The 27,058-nt window shown below is 46.1% G+C and overlaps 1 protein-coding gene across 2 annotated transcripts in view; it reads right to left on the bottom strand.

The window, feature by feature from the left end:
* Trap1 (TNF receptor associated protein 1) overlaps positions 1 to 27,058 on the bottom strand; it is a 137,447-nt gene that overhangs the window by 45,663 nt on the left and 64,726 nt on the right. For both annotated transcript variants that reach the window (XM_075698249.1, XM_075698248.1), the window contains 2 exons: positions 22,470 to 22,733; positions 21,310 to 21,690 (listed from right to left, as the gene is read on the bottom strand). In XM_075698249.1, coding sequence (XP_075554364.1) covers positions 21,310 to 21,690; positions 22,470 to 22,733 — 645 coding nt within the window. The remainder of the gene's footprint in view (positions 1 to 21,309; positions 21,691 to 22,469; positions 22,734 to 27,058) is intronic.

Genomic DNA, 27,058 nt, shown 5'->3' with positions numbered 1-27,058 from the left:
GTGGAGCAAGCTGAATGCATCAAACGCGATTATTTTTCTTCTCGTGAGTACATTACGCACATTGAAACAGTTTCTTCCGTATCAGTAATGAATAATATCATTAATATCGGCAAGTTTGTGACAACGTAGCCATGTCCTCTTTGAGGGGACAGAAACAGAGATGGGCAAGCTTAGCTGCCAGTGACAGAAACACATAGTGGGCATGCTGCGGAAACTGCGGCATTTGTCTTCACTATCCTAATACGGCATGTTTCCGTTAAGGGTGGGTGAATATCTTAGCTGCATTACAAGCATTGGAGTATGAATAGGGTACACTTCTAACGTATCAGTGTAGACAAATCTATTGGCAGTGAGCACACCCATGAGCGATTAGGCAGAAATAATCAGATAGTGACCACACTAAGGAAGTTTACTAAGTCAGAAATGTGACAATTCGCTGCTTCAAAATATTTGCCAAATAAAGAACGAAGAGCAAAACACACTGATCCTGATTTAATTCATGAGCGAAAAGTTTGGATGGCTTGGAATACATATTTAGCCTGGCTTTTAAAACAAGCACCATATATGCTGCTCGCACCGTTTGTATTAAGATATTCTCTGAAGCCGTGGCCAAAGTTTCATGTCGTCCACTGTCACAGTCTATGATATCTCCCGAAACGGAGGCTTGCTAAGCTGCACCAGCGTCATACACACCCACTGTAAACGTAGAGGAAATGGAGGCAGTTGAGGCAAGCAATGGGCACGTCACCACATGATCAAACATGGTGGTGCCCATGGGATCATCGCGAAAAGGTTCAATACAAGTGAAAATTATAAGGAATCGTGCGGGAGGCACTGTTGCAAGGTGTGCGGAATGTGAACGGCTGCACTCTTTTTTGGAGAACAAGTCCATTTGCTGTTCGTGGCCATTGCCAGAGCAGGCATGCCAAAGCCGTTCTGGTACAGCATGGCGCAATAATTTGCATTTGTACCAAAATGGCGCAATTGGTGTAGGAGTCCCACCCCTAACTTAACCACACTTTCATTATGCTTGGTACGCGCCCTGCTTTTCAGGAGCCTTCACTAATGTGGCCTTCCCATAGCACTGTCACAACACAAATTGGTTGCTAGGCGGGTCCTTCTTTTATATACAAAAGTGTAGCTGCATCACTAAGAGGTGGCATCACCGGGAGGTGCTGCCACCTCTTAGCACTTACAAGATGCGTTTGAAATTGGTGCTACCTTCTTGAGGAGATAAACAGAACTGATTGCTAGCTTCACCGCGTCGCTCAGACTGTGGCAACGCCCCTTTGGTGGTTTCGGTTTCGCTGTGTGATCGCAACGGAGGCGTGCAAAATGTCAATTTTTTCTTTGTCGGCATTCTCTTGCAGGGCGGTAGCAGTTTATTTCTATCTTGACTGACACTGCTCTTAGCTTGTTAATCACCACCGCTCACGAGGTATTCTTGCTCTCTGCGGCAACGCGCTTACGCGAGAGGGTGCCTCAGACCTCTGCCCAAGGCAGCCACACGCAGAGATGTGTGCGCCAACACAACTCCTTTACACGCATTTTAGGTGTGCAGATTGCGATAAGGCGCTGTGCATAGACCCGTGTTTCAAGGAGTACCACGCTCGGAAATACTATTGAACATTTGGCAGTTCTGAGTGATGCCGACAGCAAAATGCTGTTCCTAATTATTTTTTACTATTTATTCCCGACTTTATACATATTGTACATTCAAGATTCGCAATAAAGTAATTTAACCACGTGGGAAAGTTTTTTTCAAAATAATTCGACCCTCAAAGGGTTAAGAAAAAAAAAACCTATTCCAGTTTGAATAGTGAGGAGTAGTGTTTATTTTATTCAATAGAAAATTGAAAAAAGGGGATAGTAAAATGCACAGCAAATATCTTCGAAAAAGAAAAATTGTAAAGGCCATTGCAAATCGAGTTGAACATTTTCAAGTAAAAATAAAGAGAGATGCATACACAAGCAAATATTTTCGAAAATGAGCTATTTCTATCAAGTGATAGCAAGATCATTGGTATTAGGCGTGAACTTTGTCACAAGTGAGATTTTCTCAGCAGCTGGAAAGTCAACCTCAACAATCCTCACATACTCTCAGCCCACGCACAATGCCTCTGTTTTGTGTTTCACTGCTTTCAAGAGTTTATTTTGGTTTGGATGAGGGTCACCTGCATCTTTCCGTCAGCCAACACATCGCTTTTTGAGCTCAAGCTCCTTCATAGTAGAGGCAGCACAGTTCCTTTCCTGATCATTCCTGAATGCGACAATCATTTCTTCTCTTGTCGACATTCCGCCGTGCATTCGCCCCGAGGACCATGTGAAGCACCCTCTTTGTCATTTGTACAGTCAACATCCGATTTTTCAGACTCCCTAGAGGCTATGAAAATGTCCGAAAAATCAAATCGGGCAGTCCGAAAAAATGAATGCATGTCTTTCACTGCCTTTCAGGGCTAAAAACCTCACAGGCACGTCCGAAAAAGCTCTGTACACCTATTAGGCATATCAGGGCTCATACTGTGACAGGAGACAGTGGGTGCACGTGTATATAATTATGGAATACGTACTGTGTCCCGTGACAATTGCTCCTTCCCATGCTTGTTGAGCTTCACCGCAATACTTCATGTATGCTTCACCGTGTAACATCCTTGTGCAGAGGTGAAGCTGCCATTCGGAAACTGGCATTATGCAATGCGCCATGCTTTCTAAGCTTCGAAGCCAATCGTGAGGATTACAAAGGCGGAGTCGGTGCCATTACTGACAGCAGCAAATTTTTTCAATGAAAAACACGGCACCGAACGGCAAGAACCTTAATAGCGAACGTCGAAGCAGCTAAACCTCACATTGACGCGGTGGCGGCTACGGCTGCCAGCGGATCTGCGTGCGAGAGCGCTGGTTCGGGGCGGCAAGATAATCAAAACGGTGGTGCTGGCTTTGATTAATGCCGTTTCGGACCTGTGGTCACGGCAAAAAGTCAAGAAAATTGGACAGCGAAGGGTTCTTGCATCTCAAATTACAGACGTTCTTATACATTGACTCTATGGGGCACGTGGTGGTGCCGCGAAGCCGTCTGAATTATTGGACATTTCCCTAAAATGGAGTGTTCAGAAAATCGGTCGTTGACTGTACACTGGCAACTCCTCCAGCTGACGACATGGCATCAAAGACAATTCGTTACGATTCCTCTCTTTTACTCGAGCTATCACTAGGGTGACATACATTCCCTTTCAATAAGATGACAGCTAATTTTTCCCTGATTGAAGCACAAGTTCCCTGAGTTTTCCCTGAGTTTTTCCAGACTATTCAAAATCCCTGAGCATTCCTGACTTTCCCGGTTGGTAGACACACTGTTAACGAGTTTTGAATGAGGGGAAGGATATGGTAGGACCAGCTTATTCCCTCTCGGCTGCTAACTCCAGCAGAGCTTTTGAGGTGAAAAGTACGATTCCATGTCTAAAAACCTTATGAAATTGCCTACGGGGACTTCATCCGTCAACGACAAAGGGGACAAGACTTCAGTGAATGAGGTTAGGGTTTTAAAAAACCGCAAAGTCAAAACTACCCATTCCGTTATTGAAAGAGAATTTTCTCACAATTAACCTCACGGACAAGGAAGGTGGCTTCACGGCCTTGACAAGACGATGTATAATTAAAAGGCTCGCGAGGCCATTTCGTCAACTTTCAAGATTCACAAAGACAAAGCACTTAGGAAAGTACAAAATGATGCAAAAATATGATGCAAAAGCTTCAAACTAGATGGCTTATCCCAGTCTATTGAAAAGAGCACAAACAGGCACATTGACTTCTTCTTTACAGCAAAAATGCACAAGCCAGAATGTCAGCCCCCCCCCCCCCCCCCCGAAGATAGTGTCAAAGAATGCAACCTGGCAGAAACGTGTAGGACATTTCTACAAAAGTACTTAAAAGCGCTTGCCAATCAACGGCCCACTTGTGGTAACTAAGCCTGAATAAGTGGTGGAATTGTTTAAAGATCAGCAAGAGAGGAACCTTATTGTTTTTTCTATTGACTTAGAGACCTGTACTAATCTCTCTCGCAGAATGACTTGATGAAATATGTAGCTGACTGCATTGACAAGTTTGGAGCAGTCCAATTTCAATACACTTCCGGTGTTGCTTGCTTAAAACTTCTAGAACATTTTAGTTTTTATTTTAACTCAACTTACATGACCTGCGATGGCAGTGTTGTTGAACAAAAGACTGGCCTATGCATTGGGTCATGTATTGCACCCTGCTCAAGCGACCTTTATCTAGCTCACTGTGACCAGGTTCTTGATGAACACCTGAAAAATAACACCGATGTCGTGAAAATGTTCAGATTTGTTGACGCTATTTAAATTATTTTGAATAACGAATCGGGTAGTTTTGACTCAGTGCTTTCGAAAACCCCAACCTCATTAGCTGAAGTGTTGCCCCCTTTGCCATCGAAGCATGAGGGCAATTTCATAAGGTAAAGTTTAGACTTGGGATTGTATTTTTCACTTTAAAAGGATCAGGCCAACTGCCCGGCAGATTCTAGTTACCTGTTGCGTCTCCTCACCTCGGTCACGGAGGGCTTGAACGGGAAGTATAAAAATTCATCAAGGAGAAGCAATAGCACTGCTAGAGCAAAAAAAGCAGCTGTAGTGCCATACATTCATTGTATTTTGCATAATCTTAGAAGAACAGCCAGAAAGTCGGGGGGGGGGGGTGGACGTGGCTTTTTCGCCCCTGAGCATCTACAGAAGCTATGCAAACAGGTTAATTAAGAGAATAACAAGACGAACATATGTTCTACTCAACATCGCAAACATTTTGTAACTTGCATTCTTCACGTTGTCTATGCCATTTTGCTTTCGTGCAAAAGAACTTATGTCAGTCGAACTGACAGATGCATCAATCGGAGACTAGAAGAACATCAATATAACGTCACTAGAGTATAATCTCAGGCTATCTGGGCATTCATTGCCGAAATTGTGGCTGCAATCCCATGTTTGCAAACACAGTGCAGTCCACTTATAGCAACACCACATATAACGATATATCAGTTATAACGATGAGCCGACTTAAGAGTGTCAACTTATACATTAGGGCTGCTGAGAAAAAAAGAACATATAACGACGTTATTCACCGCACATTGGATGTAACTATTAAAATTTTGCCTTCTGGGTGGCATTTTCCACACAGAATAATCATGAAATTTGCATTCCTAAGGTCTCCTTAAACGAATGATGCTGACAAGGGGCAATACATTTGCCTACGTGAGTTCGTATCTGATGATGATGAATAATGGGGTTTCATGGCGCAAGGGCCAGGGAAGGCCAAAGAGCACCAGACAATGGTTTAATGTAGTCGAGTTTGTGGACAACGTCAGATTGTATATGTGTATGGCTGTATAGAGGCCTAAAGCATTTGCTGTGGAGTGCGTAAAATATATGTTTAGGTAAAATTATGACAATGATATATAGGGTGTACAGTGACATGTTGGCGAAAATAAAATATATGCTGTGAAAAGGTGCTATACTAAAATGTGTGGTTGACTTTTGGGAGTAAGGCCCTGGAGGCGTGCGCTATACAAAACGCTAATATCACAACGGTGGCTTCACAAGAGAAGCCACCTTACGAACTATTGGGGCTGATAACATGCAGCAAGTGGACTTGATTGTTAAAAATCTAGTATTCATTTCATGTTGAATAGTGGTTCATTACCAAAAAAAAAACATTGCTGGATGAAGAGGGACAGATTGTGTGTACGCTAGAGGAAAGTGTTTTTTCCTTTGACTGTCTACTTCCCAGCACTCCAGTAAGACATGGATGACAGTCAACCTCTTGCTACAGTTAGCACAGATGGGAGGTTCATCGCCAGTCAACAAGTGGCTGTGCTTGCCGTACGTGTGTCCTATTCTCAACCGAGTTAAGAGGACATCAGCTGCCCGTAATTTTGGTGTTGATGGCCAAGAGCGTATTTGAGGTTTTATTAGGTGAAGCTTGTTAGAGGTTTCAGCATTCCAAAGGTGTTGGCAATAGCTTCTCAGTTTTCTTCGCAGAAAAGGTTTCAGGTCTATATGTGTGACAGCTATAGGAGCATTGTGAGGTTTCATTGCTGTAGATGTAGCAAGTTCGTTGGCAAGCACATTCCTTTGAACGCCTCTGTGGCCAGGAATCCAGCATATTACGATACATTGTTCAGCAGCATAAATAGTGCAGAAAAGTGAATAGAGTTCTATTAGTACAGGATTTCTGTACTCTTGTGGCGACAATAAAGCTTTGACAACACTTAATGAATCTGTAAATATCACTGCCTTCTCTAACTTTATATGCATAACATGCTCTACAGCTGACAATAATTCATAGGCCTCCGCCGCAAAGATGCTCGTTAGTAGGTGCAGAATGCCTGATTCCGAAAAAGATGGTTTAACTGCTGCATAGAACATGCCCGCGTGCGACTTTGATCCATCCAAGTAAAATTCCGTGCATGAGTATTTCGCCTGCAGTTCTAGAAAGTGCATTCGAATGTGTTCCTGCGGAGGGTGCTTGGAGACTTGTACAATTGACGTGCCACATTCTACGATTACCCAGTGCCACGGCGGTAATGGCCTGCCGCCATTAACCGCGCAATGCATCCCACCCGTGCGTCACAAGATGGCCCTAGCCACAGCGCCCACGATTGAGCTACGTGTGAGGAAAGAAAAAAAAGAAGCATGAAGCGAAGTGGCACCTGCCCTTGGACCCTTCTCAACAAGCGCAGAAATGCAGCGCAGAAGCAGCAGTGGATAGCCCGTTTGATAGAAGGTGGTGCCAACAAAGCACAATGCTGTATCGCTTAAGACAAAGGTGCAAATTTTGCAAGGCCCAGAGTGTGAGCTCATACAGGAGCACCGTGATCGTGACGGTTGCAATCACAGGCCATGCCGATCAATGGAAAAGGCGAGCTTTGTGTGCCTGGACGAAACCCCTGGATCCAACATGGTAGAAGCCACTGACATTACTGAGCTCTGGAAGCAAGTCACTACTGACGATGAAACAGGTGGTGCTTCGATGGAGGAGTTTCTGAGTGCAGATAGTGCTGCCTCGTTATGCGAAGAAATCTCCGACGGGGCGATCGTCGCGACAGATGGCAGCGTTGTGCAACGGGGGCAACGAGATTGACAACGACCCTTCTGACACCGATCCTGATGTTCACGCGAAGTCCACTGTCGTCGATCGAGTCGCTCATTGGTTTCATGCACACTTAATTATTTCCGCTAGTGTTCGCGCAGAAGCTGGACACCGCAGTTGTGAACCTGAAACTCCTGTGAAAGCAAGTGCAGATTTCACTATTTCGGCACGCCTAATGCTCGATACGCTGTTTAGAGGTATAAATAAACGTTTCATTTTTCACAGGCTACTTTATACCACGTCTGGACCGCGTAAAGAGCGATGGAACGAAGAATGCTAGGCATAACTTTAAGAGACAGAAAGAGAGCGGTTTGGATCAGAGAGGAAACAGATATAGACTATATTCTAATTGACAGTAAGAGAAATAAATGGTGCTGGGCAGGTCGTGTAATATGCAGATTAGATAACCGTTGGACCATTAGGGTGACAGAATGGATACCAAGAGAAGGGAAGCGCAGTAGAGGATGGTAGAAGACTAGGTGGTGCAACGAAATGAGAAAATTTGCAGGTGCTAGTTGGAATCGGTTAGCGCAGGTCAGGCGTAATTGGAGATCGCAGGGCGAGGCCTTCGTCTTGCAGTGGACATAAAATAGGCCGATGATGAAGATAATTTCTTAGCACAAGTGGCAAATTTGGTTTCGGAGCTACGAAAGTATGTTCGGCAGCTTTTTTTTTATGGCAGTCCAGATATAGCGATGATCCGTTATACCGATCAGATTTTTCGTTCTTAATATTTTTATAAGTGGACTGCACTAAACTTCTATTTTTTATAAGGCTCATAGCAGGACGACAAAGGAAATTGTGTAAGCCTATAAAATTGTGAAATTAGAAGAAAGGTGCATAAGAAAGCCTTCAGTGTCACTACAGTGAAACTTCGTTAAACCGTAGTTGGCCGAAGCTCGGAAAAAGTATGTACTAAATGGTAGTACTGTATAACCGAAATAGCATGAGATCGCCCACTTACCTGTTGAAAATGAAACTCGGAGAGAGTGGGATGAAACACGAAAGAAACAAGCAGTATTTATTCACTTTGCGTGACGAAAGTATTATTTTTGTTTGATGCCGCGGCGGCCTAGCACGACGACAGCGGCCTCAAACTTACTGAAGCTGCATGCCAGCTTTTCAGCCAGCCCCCTCTTCTCGGCAAACACTCGCATGGCAGATTCCACATTGACATTACGTATTATCAGTGCACGTGCCTGGTAGTGCTGCAGAAGTCACAGGGCACCTTTTTCATTGCTGGGTGCTGTTCTTGTCGCGACGATTGCATTCATGAGGCTCATGTAACGCGCAGCTTCTGTCACTGTCGGTCCTGAATCGCCTGTGCTGTCCCTTTTCGTGTCGTCCTCATCACTGTCGCTAGTAGACAATTCGGCAACAACAGAGGCAACGATGGCGAAAAGTCGAACCCTGCAGCTGAAATCTCTTCGGAGTCGCAATAGCGCTGTTGAGCAACTGCGCATTCTAAATGCCACACACCGTAGTTAACAGCAGATCCCTGTCGCTTGCCAGCGCCGACTTCGTGTCACGTTCGATAGCATGGACGATGTCTAATTTTTCTTCTATGCTGAGCACCCGGCGTCTTTTTTTATCCGAGCCATGGCATAACGCGAGTCCTCGCTTGCACGATGCCACAACGCTCTCTGGCACGGCGCTGAAATGATGTAGACGTTGATGCGGCTTCATACGCAAATGCACAGGGCGCTTGGAGGCCGTTGTTCCGATCTCTGAGGCTTGTTGTTCTGCCGGGCTGCCTGATGGAGACGACGCACCACAGTGTTTACGCAACAAAAAGGGGAAACCCTATGTTTTAACCGATGCGTACCCAATAAGCTGGTACGGCTTATGCTGATACAAAACACAGGTTCAATGGCTGCTGAGTCGGGGATTTGACTTTACTACTTTTAACGGGTACGCTTTCACGAGGTTTTACTGTATATGAAAAAGAGATACAATTTCTCGGTTTACTGCTGTAACTATCGCAGTGTATGTTTTGATCATGCCTTAGACACATATACGGTTCTTCGATATGGAACACTGTTCTTCTTTGACTCTTTTGCTTCTGCTCATTCACTATACATTTATCGGTTTGTGCAAAAATAATCTATAGCTGAAAGTAGTGCTGTCTCTGTGTGTGTGTTTTTTTTCTACGTCCTCATTTAGTTGCATTTACACATTCTATCATGAACTCTATTTTTCCTGAAACCAAAGCGGAAGCTGCGATTCTTGTCATCATAAGTGATTTGTGCTTGCAACGATGCAAGCGTCGCGACTTCCTTCACAGCGCTGCTGTGGCATGCGTCTTCACTTGGGACACGCGTTTCACTACTGCACACATTCCGTTTATTTTTTAGCCGGTAAACTGGTCGCCAACAGATTGTCCGTCCATCTCGATAAAGCCGGTGCTCTTCAACCTCGAGAACGTTGTACCGAGTTCATCTGCAGCGTTTGAGAATTTCATCTGCAACCGCTGTGGATGAAATTGCGACCACTATCGACACGATCATGGGCGGCAAACTTGGAGTTCTTAAAGGGACACTAAAGGTTACTATTAAGTCAACGTGGACTGTTGAAATACCATCCCAGAAACCTCGAAATGCTTGTTTCGTGCCAAGGAGAGACTTATTTTAAGAGAAAATGCGTTCTGAAGCGTCCGCATACCTCTAGCGCAGTTCAAATCGCCCACCCTCCGATCGAGGAGTACTGACATCATGGTCTCTTAGTGACGTTGCGCCATCGGTGAGTAGAACGGCGTCCGCAGACGGCGCTACGGCTTTTCTGCGCAAAATGCAAACGCACGGCCAGAAACAGAGCCAAGACAGAGCCAACAGGAGAGCGAAAGCGGGAGTATGGTGGCTAGCGGAAGGAGAAACGCGCGACCATAAGCTGGTACTTCATTCTATGACGCGAACTTCGACGCTCGTCGCAACGGACCCTGACAACGACAGAATGGCTCGTGATGGTGGGCTCAACTCCAGCGATTTGAGCACTGACGAGCGCGACCTGCTGCTGAGGGCTCGCGCTGCCGGCGTCGTTGCGTACTAAGACGGCAGCCTCGACACCGGCTCTCCGGAGCAGGAAAGCAACGAGGGCTTCCCACGACATCACATGGACGTGGCATTCTCGCTGCTTCTTCCAAATGAAAGTTTCGCGAGCCAGCAGAACCCTCACAGCACGACGCGATAACGAGACTACTGAAACTCCAAAGCGTGCCCGGTGCAGAGTTGAGCGAAAACGAAACCTTTCGACCACCCATATTACTGAAGGGTAACGTCAAAATGTTATTTTTTCTTAGAATCGCATAGACGTAGACAAGTAGCATTTTTTTTCGTCTTTTAATCGAATGAAATGATATTTTTAATACGAGTAGTTGAGTATTAGTAACACAAATTATGAGGAGTGCTTTCGTCATCGGGCTAGTACCGGAATGTCGCTGGGGGGTCTCAAATCGTGTCATGCATTTACCTCAATTTCTCGGTTACTAAAGCTCTGTTCGCGATTATACTGACGCCTTAGACGTTCTAGAACATTGCTCTACCACTTTAACTTGAGTTTCTGGTAACCTTTAGGGTCCCTTTAAGGCATGCCGCCGATGCATGCACTGAGTCAGAACGAAGTACCGTTGAGTGCAACAACTGCGGAAGAAAGCACAGTCACTATCGACATGATCACGGACGACGATGTGCAGTTTTGAAGGCAAGTGACGGCCATACACACTGAGTCAGAACGAAACTACTGTTTGCCACAACCATTGCTGACAAAACTGCGGTTGCTATTGACACGTGTACTTGCTTATCTTTATCAGGTGACCACGTTTCACTGCCTAACAAATGTTATCACACAGCGCAGGACGCGCCTGCATGTATTGGAAGTTTCTGCAATGTTATTGATGGTTTTATCTGCGGTCTGTAACCGAACCTTGTGTAATCTGATTGCATGTATGCATGACGCGAATAGTGTAGAACTTTGTGGAAGACACGCTGGTCCCAGTGATTACACTGGAACATTCGACGACTGATGTATAAAAGTCAACGCGCTTGACTGACCCGCTGATCAGATTTCGCCGATCGCCGACTGTGTTCGCAGCCATCGTTGTGCTTTAAGTGTAGCCTGTTTCTGTGGGCGCAGGTTCACCCACTAAAAGTTACTTTCATCTCTCACAGTATTACTACTTTGTTCTTTATCGTCACTACCAAGTGGTGGACATCTGGTGGAGGTGCTAGTTCATTCATGCACCGGACGCCCCCGACAGGCCATGATCCAAGCCTGGACTTCTACCTGAGAAGACTGAGAAGATCGTGGCCAAGACAACCCCAATGGCTGCCCCAGTGTTCCCCATTCTGCTTCAACAACTTCAAGACCCACCATCTTTCCATGAATCATCGACTGAAGACCCAGAATCCTGGCTAGAGACCTACGAACGAATCGCGTCTTTCAACAACTGGGACTCCGAAGACAAGCGGCGGCATGTATACTTAACCTTAGAAGACGCCATCAGAACGTGGTTCGAGAATCGAGAGTTGACCCTGCCAACGTGGGACCTATTGCGTAGCGGCTTCCTGTGGACATTTACAAGCATGGTGTGCAAGGACAGGGCCAAAGCTATGCTAGAAGCCCGAGTACGATTAGCCAACGAGACTATAGCGATCTTTACCGAGGAGATGACGCACCAGTTCCGCCCGCCGATCCAGATATGCCCGAGGAGAAGAAAATTCGGTTCCTCATGCATGGGGTAAAACAGGAGCTCTTCGCCAGATTGATTGATACGCAACCCACCCAGGACATTGCTGAAATTGTTTCCGAAGCAACAGCCATTGAAAAGACGCTCGATATGCGGACAAGGCAGTATAACCGCCGAAACTACACCAATGCTCAATCATTCGGCAATAAGACTTGCGAGAGACAATCAGAGCAGTCGTTCGTGAGGAACTGCAGCTCTTCCCTAGGTCGCAGCCTCAAGTGGCCTCAATCGCCAACATCGTCAAGAGGAGGTTCAGCAATCACTTGGGGTTACTGAAGTGCAACCGTCATCGCCACAGCCCCAGCTGCAAACGATGACCTACGCCGCTGTCGCTTGCCGTCAAAGTAACACTCCATGCCCGTGCAAGAGCACTGTAATGATGAAGTTCCGCTGTCCGCCGCCGCCAGCTCGCCCACCCGTCGTCCAGCTAAACTACCGGAAAAAGACAGACGTCTGGTGCGCTCCGCACCACCGCCCGCTTTGTTACCACTGCAGAGACGTGGTCAAGTCTACTGCTGATGCCCATACCGGGAGATGGGACTGCGGGGGTTCGCCGTTAACACGCTGCGACCACAGCTTGGTGAACGACCTCGCGATATCGCCGACTACCTTGCCACCACTCAGTGGAGCCCTCGACGATTGTCCCGTTCGCCGTCACCAGGCCACTACCTGTCGCCACAGCGCCAACCATACACTGGCCCAGCCCAGGGCTAGTCTGCGAGCCCATATATGGAAAACTAAAAGCATCAACCGATGGAGGTGCAATTTATGTTTGTCGAACGGACGAAGATCCTCTGCCACCGCCTAAGACGCAGAAAAGTTCTTCTCAACAATATATCGAGACGCCGCCATCCCGACGAAGCCTGGAAGCAAAGAATACATCGACGAAACAAGACTTGACGATGTGTCGTTCCAGCTTCAGATCAACAAGATGCAACCGTGATCCAACGCCAAGACCTAACTGCAACGCAAGACAAAGAACAACCGACCTCGACGTGCTTCTCGATGGCCACTCAGTCACCGGCTTAGTGGACACAGGAGCCGATTACTCCGTTATGAGTGGACCCTTTGCCACCCAGTTGAAGAAAGTTAAGAATGCATGGGAAGGCCCTCAAATCCGTACAGCTGGGGGACACCTGATAACACCAACTGGAATCTACATGGCCAGAATTACCGTTAACGGTCGCACCTACCCTGCCACCTTCGTTATCCTTCAACAGTGCTCACGAGACGCAATTCTCGGCATGGACTTTCTGAACCAACACAGGGCAACCATCGACCAGAAGTTGAAGTCGATAACGCTATCCAAGACCAAGCGATACAGCCAGAGAATTTTCGTAGTCACTATGCCTTGAGTGTGCTCGAAAATCAAGTCGGCATCCCGGCTTCCTCCAGCATTGTCATTTCCGTTGGCATAAAACACCTGTCGGTGTAGAAGGCGTCATCGAGGGTGACCAACATCTACTGCTTGACCGCGAAATTTGCGTCGCAAGAGGGATCGCTCAACTCCACGGAGGGCAAACGGAAGTGATGCTAACCAACTTCAGCCAAGAGTTCAAGCACATCAGCAAGGGCACGACAATCGCATACATCGAGGAAACTGTGGAAACGAGCAATGCCTTTGTCCTCTCAGATTCTGCCCGAACCAGACTTCGACGTAAATCCAAGTCTCCCCATGATTAAGCAGCAACAGCTCAGAAGTCTGCTCCGATGATACAAAGGCTGCTTTTCGACGTCATTGAAGATTCCTACAAACACCAGCCGCAAAGCATCGGATAATCACCACAGAGTGCGCTCGATCACTCTGCCAGAGCTTTTACCAAATTTTGATGCAAGAATGTGAAGCTATAAGACAACAATTCGACGAAATGCTGTGCGACGACATCATCCAGCCATCAAAAAGCCTATGGGCGTCCCCTGTTGTCTTGGTGAAGAAGAAGGATGGAACCTTACATTTCTGCGTCGATTATCATTAACTGAACAAGATCACAAAGAAGGATGTATACCCTCTACCATGGATGACACACTGGATCGGCGCTGCAACACTAAATACTTCTTGTCGATTGATCTCCAGTCTGGCTACTGGCAAATAGAAGTCGACGGGAGAGATCACGAAAATACCGCCTGCCAGACAGCCTCTACGAGTTCAAGGGCATGCCATTCGGAATGTGCTCAGTGCCTGCAACGTTTCTGCATGTCATGGACGAGGTGTTAGCAGGATTGAAGTGGCAGACCTGTCTTGTTTACTTGGATGATGTCTTCTTTGCCGGAAATTTCAATGATCACCTTAGGCGGCTTGCGACCGTACTAGAGGCTGTCAAGTCACCAGGGCTCACTCTGAAGTCGTTGAAGTGCCGCTTCGCTTACGATGAGCTTCTGTTCCTAGGCCACGTCATCAGCAACTCTGGAGTCCGTCCCGACCCACAGAAGACAGCCGCCATCGCAAACTTCCAGCAGACCATCGACGAGAAGGCAGTGCATAGATTCCTTGGCATATATGCCTACTACAGGCGCTTTGTCAAGAACTTTTCACGCATTGTTAAGCCGTTGACACATCTAATGAAATGTGATGTCAAGTTCAAGTGGTAAATACTGCAGGCCGATGCATTTGAAGAACTCAAATGACACATGCAGTTGCCACCGGTACTTGCGCACTTCGACGAGGACGTCGATACAGAAATACACACAGACGCCAGCAAGCTAGGCCTTAATGCCATCCTACTCCAGAGAAAAGACGTACTAGAATGCGTGATAGTTTAAGCTAGCTGGTCGTTGTCAAAAATAGAAGGCAATTATTCTGCAACCGAAAAGGAATGCCTTACCATCATTTGGACTACAGCAAAATTTTGCCCCTACCTATATGGCAGGCTATTCAAAGTCGTCAGTGACCATGACGCGTTGTGTTGGCTAGCGAATTTAAAAGACCCTTCAGGACGGCTGGCGCGGTGGAGCCTCAGACTGCAAGAATATGATATCACTGTAACCTGCAAGTCTGGACGAAAACACTCTGATGCCGATTGCTTATCACATGCTCCCACTGACTCGCCGCCGCAAGATTACAAGGATGACAACGCCTTCCTTGGAATATTAAGCGCGGAAGACTTCGCTGAACAGCAACGAGCAGACCCGGAGCTGAGAAACCTCGTGGAGTATTTGGAAGGGCACACCGATGTTGCCCCTAGGGCATTTAAGCGAAGATTGCCTTCGTTCTCGCTTCAAAACAACCTAGCCGTAAAAAAGAACTTCTCATCAATCCATGCCAACTACCTTCTTGTTGTTCCCTCAGCGTTGCGTCCAGAAGTACTGCACGCCCTACGTAACGATCCGACCACTGGACACCTGGGTTTCTCCCAGACGCTATCGAGGATACAGGCAAAGTATTACTGGCCGCGCCTGACCGCCGACGTCGGCGGTTATGTCAAGACATGCCGAGACTGTCAGCGACGACAGGCCAGTGGGATTACTACAGCTGATCGAGCCTTCTTGCTGATCATTTCAGCAGATCAGGATGGATTTGTTGGGACCCTTTCCAACGTCGACAACCTGAAACAAGTGGATCGTCGTGGCAATGGGCTAGCTCACCCGCGTTGCTCAAACGAAAGCTCTGCCGAAAGGTAGTGCAGCCAAAGTAGCAACAAATCCTTTGTTGAGAACAGCCTGCTGTGACATGGTGCCCTAGAAGCCCTGATCACCGACAGAGGAAGGGCCTTTACAGCGGAGCTCACCCAAGCCATTCTGCAGTACAGCCAGAGAAGCCAGGAGGACAACTGCCTATTACCTGCAGACGAATGGTTGTACGGAGGGCCTGAATAAGACCCTCGCCAACATGCTAGCAATGTACTATATCGACCTTGAACACAAGACCTGAGATGCCATCTTGCCATATGTAACCTTCGCTTAGAATACGGCGGTGCAAGAAACAACACAGATCACGCTGTTCAAGCTGATTTACGGAAGGAAACCCATCACGACTCTGGACGCTAGGCTGCCGCACATCACCGACGAAGAGAATCTCTTGACTTCGCCACTTATCTCCAGTGTGCCGAAGCCCGACAGCTCGCTTGCCAAGGATGAAGAACCAGCAGAGTAATAACAGTCGACACTACAACCTCCGACGATGCTACATCGATTACCAGCCCGGCGACCGTGTTTGGGTTTGGACCCCCGAAATGCCGCCGAGGACTCGGTGAGAAACTATTGCAATGCTATTTCGGACCCTACAAGATCATCTGGCGTATTGGCGAACTGGACTAAGAGATCATGCCAGACGGCATTTCGCATTCACAGAGGCGCCGCGCACATTCTGAATTGGTCCACGTGGTGCGTCTTAAGCTCTTTTGATGCACGCTGACGAATTTCCTTATTTTGTAGTTTTTTTGCAATGGGTGTTTTTGTTTATTACTTAAGGGGGGACGCGGGGATCAGATCGCGAAAATCGCAAAAAAGATCGATTTTTGGCAACCACGCGTTTCGGTATCTGCAATGCGTAATCTACATTGTATCAAAATGGTTTAACTGAAAACGCACTAAAAGTGCCCGAAAAAAATTAATTTATGAGTTCGTAGGGCGAGAAAACAGCTTTAAATCGCGTAAAATCACCGCAGTTCGCGGAGCCCTAACTCGTCTTTCCCGCCACCGAACGCCGCCATCTTGGTATCGTTCGAAAGCTCGAAGTTTCGCCCACGACCTACTGTATAAGGGGCGACCTGCGCGTGCGGCGCTGCGCCAGCGCCGCTGATTTGCTTTTGATTGTGTGGCTTTTTTTAGTTTTCCAAACCGCCGCCGCGAACAGTGGCGCTAGTGCTCACCCCCACCTACCCCCACCCCGTGACCGGCTGCACGCACGGGCAGCAAGCATTTTCAGCGAGAGTACGGAAGGACGCAAACGCACGCGCGCGAAACAATCGATTAGCTGAGTGCTTGGTGATCTGTTGGTGTCGCTAGATCTTGATTACCAGATTCTGTTTCAGTGACACTGTGATTCTCAGCCCCGTGGGCGCCGGCTTTCGCGTTTGCGGCTTCTTCATGTACGATGGTTTACTTCTGCATACCGTTGTGAAAGTCAAGCGGCCGAGCATCAAGAGGAATTTCATTTCATGAGTTCCCCGTGACCGATATTAGAAACCAATGGTTGAAACCTGAACAAAAAAAAAAAATGGCTGGGGCTTAGATAAGGTTAAGCCTGGATATCTCGAAGCGAAAAGGTTCTATATATATGGTTTAGCTTATAGTTATGCTTTATGATTTAGCCTATGATTATTCTTACGGTTTAGCTTATGGTTATGCTTTATGATTTAGCCTATGAATATGCTTACGGTTTAACTTATGGATATGCTGATGGTTTGAGTTATGGATATGGCTTACGGTTTAGCTTATGCTTTATGATTTAGCCTATGGTTATATATGCTTATGGTTTCACTTATGGATATGCTTTGGTAAGCTTATGGTTATGCTCACGTGGTATTTCTTCGGCCGCGCGCTGCCGTAGGCGACCACGGGATGCGCAGGTCGCCCTTTATACAGTAGGTCGTGGTTTCGCCATTCCCTTTCTGAATTCTTCGGTCGTCGCCATCTTGTAACAAACACACAAACACAAAAGAAGCGCGGGTCTGCTAGAGGCGGTCACACTGGCCCTGCGATGAAAGCGGGCCTCCGATTGGTTGCCGTACTGAAAGGCGTCTCGCCATTGGTTGCTGCTGCAGCAGCGGGCAAGCTGGCAACCACAGCGGACCGTAGTTGTCTGCTTTGAAAACCACGCCGGCGTGTTTCTTCGTTTGACACTCGCAGAATTCGGATTTATGAAAGCTCCCAGGTCAGTGATGGATCGTCGCTCGTTCGAAAAGAACTTTTAAATGAAGCATGCCTTCGGAAAACGGAAGCGCAAGCCTCCTACGACGAGAAAAAGACGGCGGCCAGCGGGAGAAGCGCAGAACCCGACTGAACACGCGAATAACGTGCCGCGTTATCTTGCACCGTGCGATTCCAGCAGCGAAGCCGACAATCGCCCTGTGACATCGACACTGATAACCAAGCCACCGGAAGACGTGCCAACGGAGACTCTCGCACCTGTGCGTACGGCCGCGCGAGTCAGCAACCGAAATCGCGTTGTTGGAGGCGACGCGGTTCGAAGGTGTCCATCGCCGACAGAGACGGTGTGCGTTGTGCGACGGTGTGCGACGAGCTACATACTGTATGGTGACTCAAGGCTCACCAGACGAATCGTCGCACGATTCAGACGCGCCTCGAGCCGCGTTTTGTGCCAGCGGTGACTGCAGAAGCGCAGGCATGCAGCGTTCGCGACTCCCTTCGCGCAGTGTCCGCGACTGAGCGGAAGCAGCAATGCCAAGAACAAATTTCGGCCCCTTGTGACTGTGAGTTCATTATTATGCCTGTTTCCGCGATGAACTCTTTGATCGCTAAAACTCTGTGCCCAAGATGCCAACAGCGTTCTGTGGGTGTACACTGCGATACCAGGCTCGGTCTGGCAGTGAAAATGGTGGTGCACTACTCCAGACGGCACAAGAAAAAGATAAAGAACGCCTGAAGAAGGCATCCAAAGCCCACCAAACAATGAGGCAAAGGTGTAAGAAGATGCCTGACAGCAATGATTCAAAATATTACAGCCCTGGTGCTTTTGAATAAATTTGCAGTGCTGTTAAAACTTTGCAGCCAGTTTTCTCAATTGCATTTTTTTTTTGTCAATCACCTCGCTCGTGGAAAGCGTAGCACAACAATGGCTGGACAAATTTTGGCCCAGTTTGTTTTGCTGTGATCCACAAGCTGTGCTGTACTTAAAGACAGTCTTGAAATGTTTCTTTATCTTTCCATTGTTTAATTATTTCACAATTACTACATGGCTCCATGCAGTGAAGCACTGTCATGTGCATGTTATGTTGAGCAAAAAATTATTAGCGCTTTAAAAAAAAGAATCGAACAGTGTCTTGATGTAGATTAGACATCTGTGCAAACATACAAAGTATTCCCTGCTCCCTATCATGTTTCGTTACTGTGCCAGGCTTTCCACAAGCATGGAACTTATAAATTCTTATAAAACAAAAACTAATTACGATATCCTAATGAAATTTTAGATTTGTCTTTTTATTGCAATGTGCAGTGTGTGTGCCAAATTTCAGCCCTTTCTGTCAAGAAACAAAAAAGTTAATTCTGATCCCCTCCTCCCCCCTTAAGCTCTTTTGATGCACGCTGACGAATTTCCTTATTTTGTAGTTTTTTTGCAATGGGTGTTTTTGTTTATTACTTTCGTTTGTTTGCAGCATCGAGTTGATGCTTTTTAAGAGGGGGGTATTGACATGTGTACTTGTTTATCTTTATCGGGCGAGCATGTTTCACCGCTTCACCGTTCACCTTTCACAGTTTTTTGGGCACAGGTTCGCCCAATAAAAGTTAGTTTTGTCTTTCACAGTATTGCTAGTGTGTTCTTCACCGTCACTATCATGTGACACTATCAAGACGATCATGGATGGGAACTACACGGCTACGAAGGCATGCAGCTGAGACGATGTTAAGTGCCGCAGTAAATTCAAGAATAAAGGCTTTAAAGGCACAAATAGGGACAACACATTTTAGTTTTGTTGTTGCTCATGTACGATTTTCACTGGTTATTATGGCAATGCAGACTCCGCCACTTCACTTTGGTTGGATGTTAGCGCTGTGCTTGCTCTTTTGTGTCATACATTTGCAGCACTCTGCGCTCACGGAGCTCCGACAGTTGTCTCAATTAACCAATGTGCAGCCAAATACCACTGAATTAACAACAGTTTGATTGCACTAAATAATGCATACACCTGTCAGCGGACAAGCCTGAATTATCCAATTTTCCGAATTAACAAGGTCTTACTGTACTTGTATGCTACTTGATTTCCTGGCCACAACTCTGCCCGAAAAGGAGAGAGTTTACGCCACTTGAGACACTTCCTCATTCTTCCCATCACTACAATATGACATTACAGTCTAACCCACTTATAACGATACCAGTTTGAACAATATATCGGTTATAACAATGAGAAGTTGCTGCACCGTCAAGTTTTGTATGTTTTCTATGGTGAAATAACCTGCTTACTACAATGCCCTGATGCCACATTATCGGTTATAACGATGAAGTCTGGCTGCTGGGTGTCCATGCCAAATGGTAGTGAAATGCAAAATCCTTGAAAAGAACAAAGAAAATGTGAAGTTTGAGCCACTGCATGATGGCCCGCTGCTCCAACAGCTGCCACATGCTCACTTTCAAGCCTTCTCCACGTGCCACTCTCCCGTCACCCTTCCACTCCGAAAACAAACGGGCTGCGCCCATAGCTCAAGTCCCCCCACCCTCTGAAACACAAATGGACCACGCCAACTGTGCTGCTTGCATCAGTTGCATGTTGTTTGCTGGCTCCTCATTCAGTGCAGTTCTGAAAACAGCTTAATTGTGTGCGCTCGACTTTGTTGGTTGCGTTGAAATTGTTTCTGGCCACGCGGTTTCTCAGCCTCACTTGACTCACTGCTGAAACGGAAGATGGCTGAACCACCCGCTGATCATCGGCAATGCATGACATTGCCGGCGAAAAGAAAGCAGCGGCTATAGATTTGGAAACGAAGTGTTTCTAACCGATGAGGCGATCGTCGCAAACGTGCGCTTGCATCAGATTGCGACGGCAACGACCGCAGCAATGACGTGGTATGGCAGGCTGCCTCAGCGTTATCCTCACAGGAGGTCCAGCAGATGATTCAGTCCCTCCAGGGCTTCATTTTTGCGAGGGCCCTTCCACTGCACTACATGCAGCACCTGGATGGCTTGAAGAAAGAATGTCGGCAAGCTTCACGTAAAGCATGCAAGGCTGAGGGACGTAGGGTTTTCTCATGCAAGCGAGTGAGAAGTATGTGTCGAGATGCTTGTGGCGATCTCACCTCAGTGTTTCTTCCAGATTTCTCGAGCTAACAGACTGCCGCGGCAGCGTTCTCTGAATTTTTAAAAGGCCTCTTTTGGGGCCACCAAAGCGATGCCTCAGCGGTACTCGCATATCACCTGCCACCTGTGACACCTCTTTGCAGTTGTTATAGCAGTGTCATTCTTTAATGCCAAAAGCTGCGGCTTGTTATGCGCAATCGGAGCCAGATGGAGGAAGGTGGTGGGGAGGGACACTGGCATCCCCACTATTAGTTTTGTCACATCAGCTCTGCCATCTTCCTATTTTGATTTTTTCATGCAACCCAGTTATAACAAATGAATTTTGGTGGAACTTGAATATTGTTATAAGTGGGTTTAACTGTATCACTGTTTCCATGAGCTGTTGAAAGTTAGCCCTCTGTCTTGTGCATCCTCTCTTCTATGCCATGTACTTGCGATAAAAATGCTTTTCCAAAATATGCCATAGTAACAAGCCTAAACAGTCATGAAGGTGACTCACCTTGTGCACCATAGGCCCTAGTTCTGCCTTGAGCCACTCGGCCAGACCTTGCACCTCAGCTGGTTCTTCGTGGATCTCCTCGGCGTCCCTGCGCATCTCCTTCTCCACTGAGGTGATATTCTTGCGACTGAACTGCCGCAGCTGCACCAGCACCAACTCATCGTACGGCTCGAGGCAGAAAAGCACCTCGACGTCTCGTGCACGCACTGCCTCAAAATACGGGGATGCTTCTGCTAACTGACGACTTGGAGCGGCCAGGTAGTAGATGTCGCGCTGCCCCTCCTTCATGCGTCCACAGTATTCGGGCAGGGTCACCATTTCACCAGCTGGCTGCTGGGACGACTCGAACCTCAGAAGCTGTGCTATCTCCTCCTTCTCTGCCTGCAATTGTCAAAAGTGAATGATGCCAAACAGGAAACTTCAGTTGACCACTTTGATTCCTTTAGGATGTATAACATAATCTTTGTCTATCGATAAATTATTAACTAGTCCGAAGAAGACACTGTCAAAGTTTCGTACCATTGATGAGGAGTAGCTAAGAACTTCAAGTGCATCTTTTGTTTATGCATATTTTCCAGCTTTACAAGACTGTGCTCGTGGAAAGACTGACATTTCTGGTATTACAGAAGTGTCATTTACCAATGCAACATAACCTATCATTCTGCTTTAGTGTAATGCGACAAACAATGTGACGAATCTGCTTTCCTGATCTCCATTCTCATTTTGCAAGAAGGCAGGAGCGGACCTGCCTCCTTAAGACTATATTCTGACCGATTTCCTTACTGCATATTATTGTTCTTGTTTACCTATTTGACAGTTCAGACAATAAATTGAGTTATGTCAGGCAGGTTATTCTTGTTACTGTTTGTTGTTAATCTGCTGGTTCACATGTTTGTGCTTTGATTACCTTATTGCATGTACCAATTATATTGGTCAACTTATTATTTATATTCTTCCCATGTCAGCAGCTTCATTACTGCTTGCCGTCTTTGTAAAGTTACCCTATTTACGCAATCATAGACAATCCCCTTGTCAGTTTTTTCAAAACTCTGGGAATTCCTGCTGTAGTATACATTTCTACCATGTAACCCCAACATAATTTTTTAGATAAAATTGACGACTTGACTTTCCCGCAGAGTGGTACGACCATAAACACCCACCTGTTCATGAGTGGCCAAGATGCCCTCCTTAAGGAAAACCCCGTAGTCCCGGTAAAAGCGACTGTAGCTCTCTGGTTCCCTTTCTGCGCAGCGTGCCAGGTGCTTGATGAGTCGTCCAACAATGATGGTGCGAATCTTGCGGATGAGTGCACTGTCCTGCAGCAGCTCTCGGCTCAGGTTCAGAGGAATGTCTTCACTCTCGACAATGCCCGTGACAAAACGCAGCCACTTGGGGAGGATTTCTGCCCTTGGCTTGATCAGCACCTAGTCAGAGGACCGTCACAGGCACATTTACGTCCAGCATTTTTATAATACACGCAAGGTCAGATCACCTCCAAGTATAGACCGGTTATGCAGAACATTGCTTATGCTGTATAACAGTGAAATAAGATGTGTTATAATACAGTATGAATTGTTCTTGTGCAGGGACCACATACATAAATTTGTCTAAATATCAAAACAAAAGAAATGAAAAAAGAAGACCTGGGCAATGAATGCACCTCCTTATTCTAAATGTTTTTCTAACAAATTTTTTATGAGCTAATGAAGCAACAGGATAATGTATGGGTGATACAGAATGAATCTGACATTGAGTGTTGTGAATTACTAATGAATCCTCCAAACTCTGCTCCTTTTCTTATAACCTTAGAGTGTTTTCTTGTACCGAGGTTTTTCCGATTACTATGGGACATCTTTTCGCACCCTTTACAGGCTTTTCTACATCTCCATGTGTTGCAGTAAGACACAGCTCTTGCATTAGCATCTTTAAGCTCCATATGAGTTCAAAGCTTCAAGAAGAAATGTTGGCACATTTGTTTACAGCAATAATCCTAAAGTTTAACTAAAGCATTTTAGAGACTGCAATGGCAATCACAAAAATGTGTTACGGAACTTTAAAGGGGCCCTGAAACACCCTTTTAACGTGGCAAAAAAACACAATCCGTGGATAGCATATGCCGCTGGGAACATCTCAGCCAAATGTTGCAATTGTGAATGTTGTGTTGCATGAATGTCGCAAGCGGAGGGTGAAGCCACCTTTCCTTCAAACACTTGCTTTTCGACAGATGCCTGCTGCTCACTCTTTTATGGACTCTTCATTTTGTAATATAGTGGATTCAAAGGCAGCTGCTATTGGCCAATAGATGAAATCAATCAAGAAGGATGTTTCGATCAGTGCACTTCTTTCTACTGTTACAGTGTACATTTATTTATGCAGTTTAATAAACAGGCTGAATTAAGCAAAAATATGCTTTCGAATTTCGATAACAATAACTCACTTCCATAAGAAGTCTACTATCGTCTGCTCACGCAGGGCCGTGGGCGCCCGAGTGGGAACTAAACTTTGGCCACTCTATTTATCAGTGTCGTAGCTGTGGGGTCTTGCTACTTTCGAGTAGTTTTGAACACTCAACTAGCCTCGAACGACACGAAACTTAAGATCAGACCACACGCATGCTTCACAGCGCATGTACACTCTTTGTCGCTCCTGGTTAGACACCTTGGCAGTGATCATAGTGATCAAGCTATTGACAGCGCTTCAAAATGTGCAAGTTGGATGTGGCTACTGTCCATCAGTCAAGTTGGTGCAAGGCAAAGCTGGTTTGCACCATGAAAGCACAGCCAGACAGCGTGCGCTCCTGTCGTGCGCTCTAGCTCTGTCGCGCACGAAACAAATGCTGCTGATGAATGTAGCTTGGTATGTGGCGTAGATACTGCGGTTGCTGCAGGGTGCTGCGACAAGTCCACTGGCTGAGTGCATGGCGGCTCACTGAGGACAAATACGTTTGGTATGTTTGGCTACGTTTGGTGCATCACAGGCACCAAAATCTGAAATAGTGGTCAGTACGTGAACATCCAAAATAAAATTTGAACTGAGTGCCATGGCAACGTTTGGTAGGCAAACATTGTGGGCCACTCCGCCATAGCCTTCACTCTTCACAATGAAGGCTATGGCATTGAAGAATGAGCCAAAGCACTGCGAAGGGCGTGTTCGATGTTCAATAACTACACTTCTGCTGAATGCATTGAAGTACTTTTTGCGGCAAAGTATTTCTGAAATAACTTATTTAACTATGACTGCATTTCGCCACTTCAATGAAAAGTGGTTTAGGGCCCCTTTAAAGACAATTCGAAATTTTGTATTCCTGCAGCACATGTTCTGCTGTGCACACATTATTCCTACAATTCTTTAACTTGATATGCCTTGGTAGTGTCAAAACAGCAAATGTTTTAGTCCCAATAAGCAAGGAAATATCAATGAAGTACAAACTTGATAATTTTCTGAATGGCCACAAAGTGCCTGCAGCATAAAAATGTCACCACCATCTACAGTCAACTTCCGGTCTTTTGGACTGCCTAGGAACCGCAAAAACGTCTGAATAAATCGAATGAATGCTTTTAACTGCCCTCAAGGACTCATATTGCCAAAGCCATATCCAAAACAGTTTTAATGGCCTGCCAGCACACTTATTAGGCATCTCAGTGCTCATACTGTGACAGGAGACGGCAGGTGCGAGCACGTGTATTTAACACAATTTATGTCCCATGACAGCGGCCACTTCGCGCTCTTGGTATGCTTCGCTGCAATACATAGCAAATGCTTGATCGCGTAACACCGCTGTATTGCCATGAAGCTCACTTTAAGGAACCGCCATTATGAGCGGAGAGCCCTTGCCGTGGATGCATGGATGGATAGACAGATAGATGTTATGAGCATCCCCTTTAGAATGGGGCGGTGAGTTGCGCCACCAAGCTCTTGATATTATACTGCCTAACGTCCTAGCTAGGTTAAAAAAGAAGTGCGGGATAAATTCCCATAACCAAGTTTTCTGACCCCATATTGTGAACTTTGTTTTTGTATGTCTCCGTTTTTTGTCGTTTCCCTACTTTTTTTCCACCAATCTTCCCATTGCCTCTTACTAATCTCTATTACGGACATGTTTACCTTCCCCCTGCTCTCGCTAAACCCAAGAGCTTCAAGGAGTCCAGTGGTGCCTAAATCGACTGCTGGGCAGATATCTTCACTTCTAATAAAACATGCTCCATCGTTTCCATAGCTTTACCACGCTTACTGCTTTCCGTGCTTCGATGCCATCGGCGAGGATGGCGAATAGACGAAGGCGCAATAAATGCCACTGCCAAAATGGCGAATCGGTTAAATGAAAAACACAGCACCAAACAGCAGGAACCTCGTTAGCAAACGTCAAAGCAGCTAGCTTTAACGAAAGCACAATATGACTACAACAGCTGCCAGCGGATTGGCGCGAGATAGCGCTGATTTAAGGCTGCGAAATAGTCAATATAGCGGCATTTCGGACGTGTATGGTCAGGGCAAAAAGTCAGAGAAATCGGACGGCAAAGGGTTTCAGCATCCGAAATTTCACACATCCTTATACATTGGCTCTATGAGGGACATGGCGGTGATGCGAAAGCGTCCAAATTATCAGGTGTCCAAGAATCAGGCATCTGAAAAACTGGTCGTTGGCTGTACACATTCCCAAACACACTTTGTTCACATTAAATTTCACCTTCATACACCCAATCACCATGAAATAATGCAATTTTAAAAGTTATGTTAGCTTGTGAGTACAACTACCAGGATTTGGTAAATTCCTGAAGTGTGCTTATAACTTTGTCAACATTCATCAAACACATTGCTATGAAATGATGGAATCTTAAAAAGTGTGTTAGCTTGTGAGTATAACTACCAGGATTTGGTAAATTCCTGAAGTTTGCGTATAACTTGGTCAACTTCATCAAACACATTGCACTTGACATAACCAACCTAATCTCACAGCATCTGGGGGGACACAAAAACCAAAAAGAGTGATTGCTGATGAGTAAGTCAATCGTGTATGCTGCAAGAAATTTCTCCAACTCACAAAATCAACAACATGCCAGGACAGCTGCCAACATGCATGCACACATTTCCTTCAGAGCTCGCCTCCTCTGGGCCAGTTTAGCGGCACATTGCCCTTTGCTTTAGACTGTCTCAAGCAAGAGAAACCTTTTCCTTGTGCTGTATAATGATGTTATGAACATAAATAAGAACATACAAGGACGCCTCACTGCCATTTATTTAGCACTAACTACCACAAGCACATTATACAACTAGTCCCATGTTTTAACAAAGTTCTCCTTTATTCCTCTATTTGTGGATGAATATTCTCTACGAAGAATTGTGGACAATGAGCATATTGAGACGTGTTCTCAACTATCCCTTTTCTGGGGACTGCATTTCGCCCACTAACAGGTTAATGTTACTGCTTAGTGCAAGACATGGCTACATAATTTGGGACTTACTAAAATGTTATCATTGTTTCTGTCATGTTCTCACCAAACTTTGTGTAATCAGATTGCATGCACAATGCAAATAGTGTTGCATTTTCTAGAAGGTATTTGAGCACCAACAATTATTATGCTGGAATCTTCGACGAGTCATTCATAAAAGCCGATGTGCTGGACCCGCAGATAAGAATTTTGACAATCACCGACTGTGTTGGGTGCTATCATGCTTTAGTGCCACTTGCTTTTAGCTGTCGAGACCGATTTCACCTCAACACATCAAATCGTCTTCTTCTGAACGTGGT

The sequence above is a fragment of the Dermacentor variabilis genome, chromosome 7 (assembly GCF_050947875.1).
Source record: "Dermacentor variabilis isolate Ectoservices chromosome 7, ASM5094787v1, whole genome shotgun sequence".
Classification (NCBI taxonomy): Eukaryota; Metazoa; Arthropoda; class Arachnida; order Ixodida; family Ixodidae; genus Dermacentor; species Dermacentor variabilis.
This window is presented reverse-complemented; position numbering and strand designations above follow the sequence as displayed.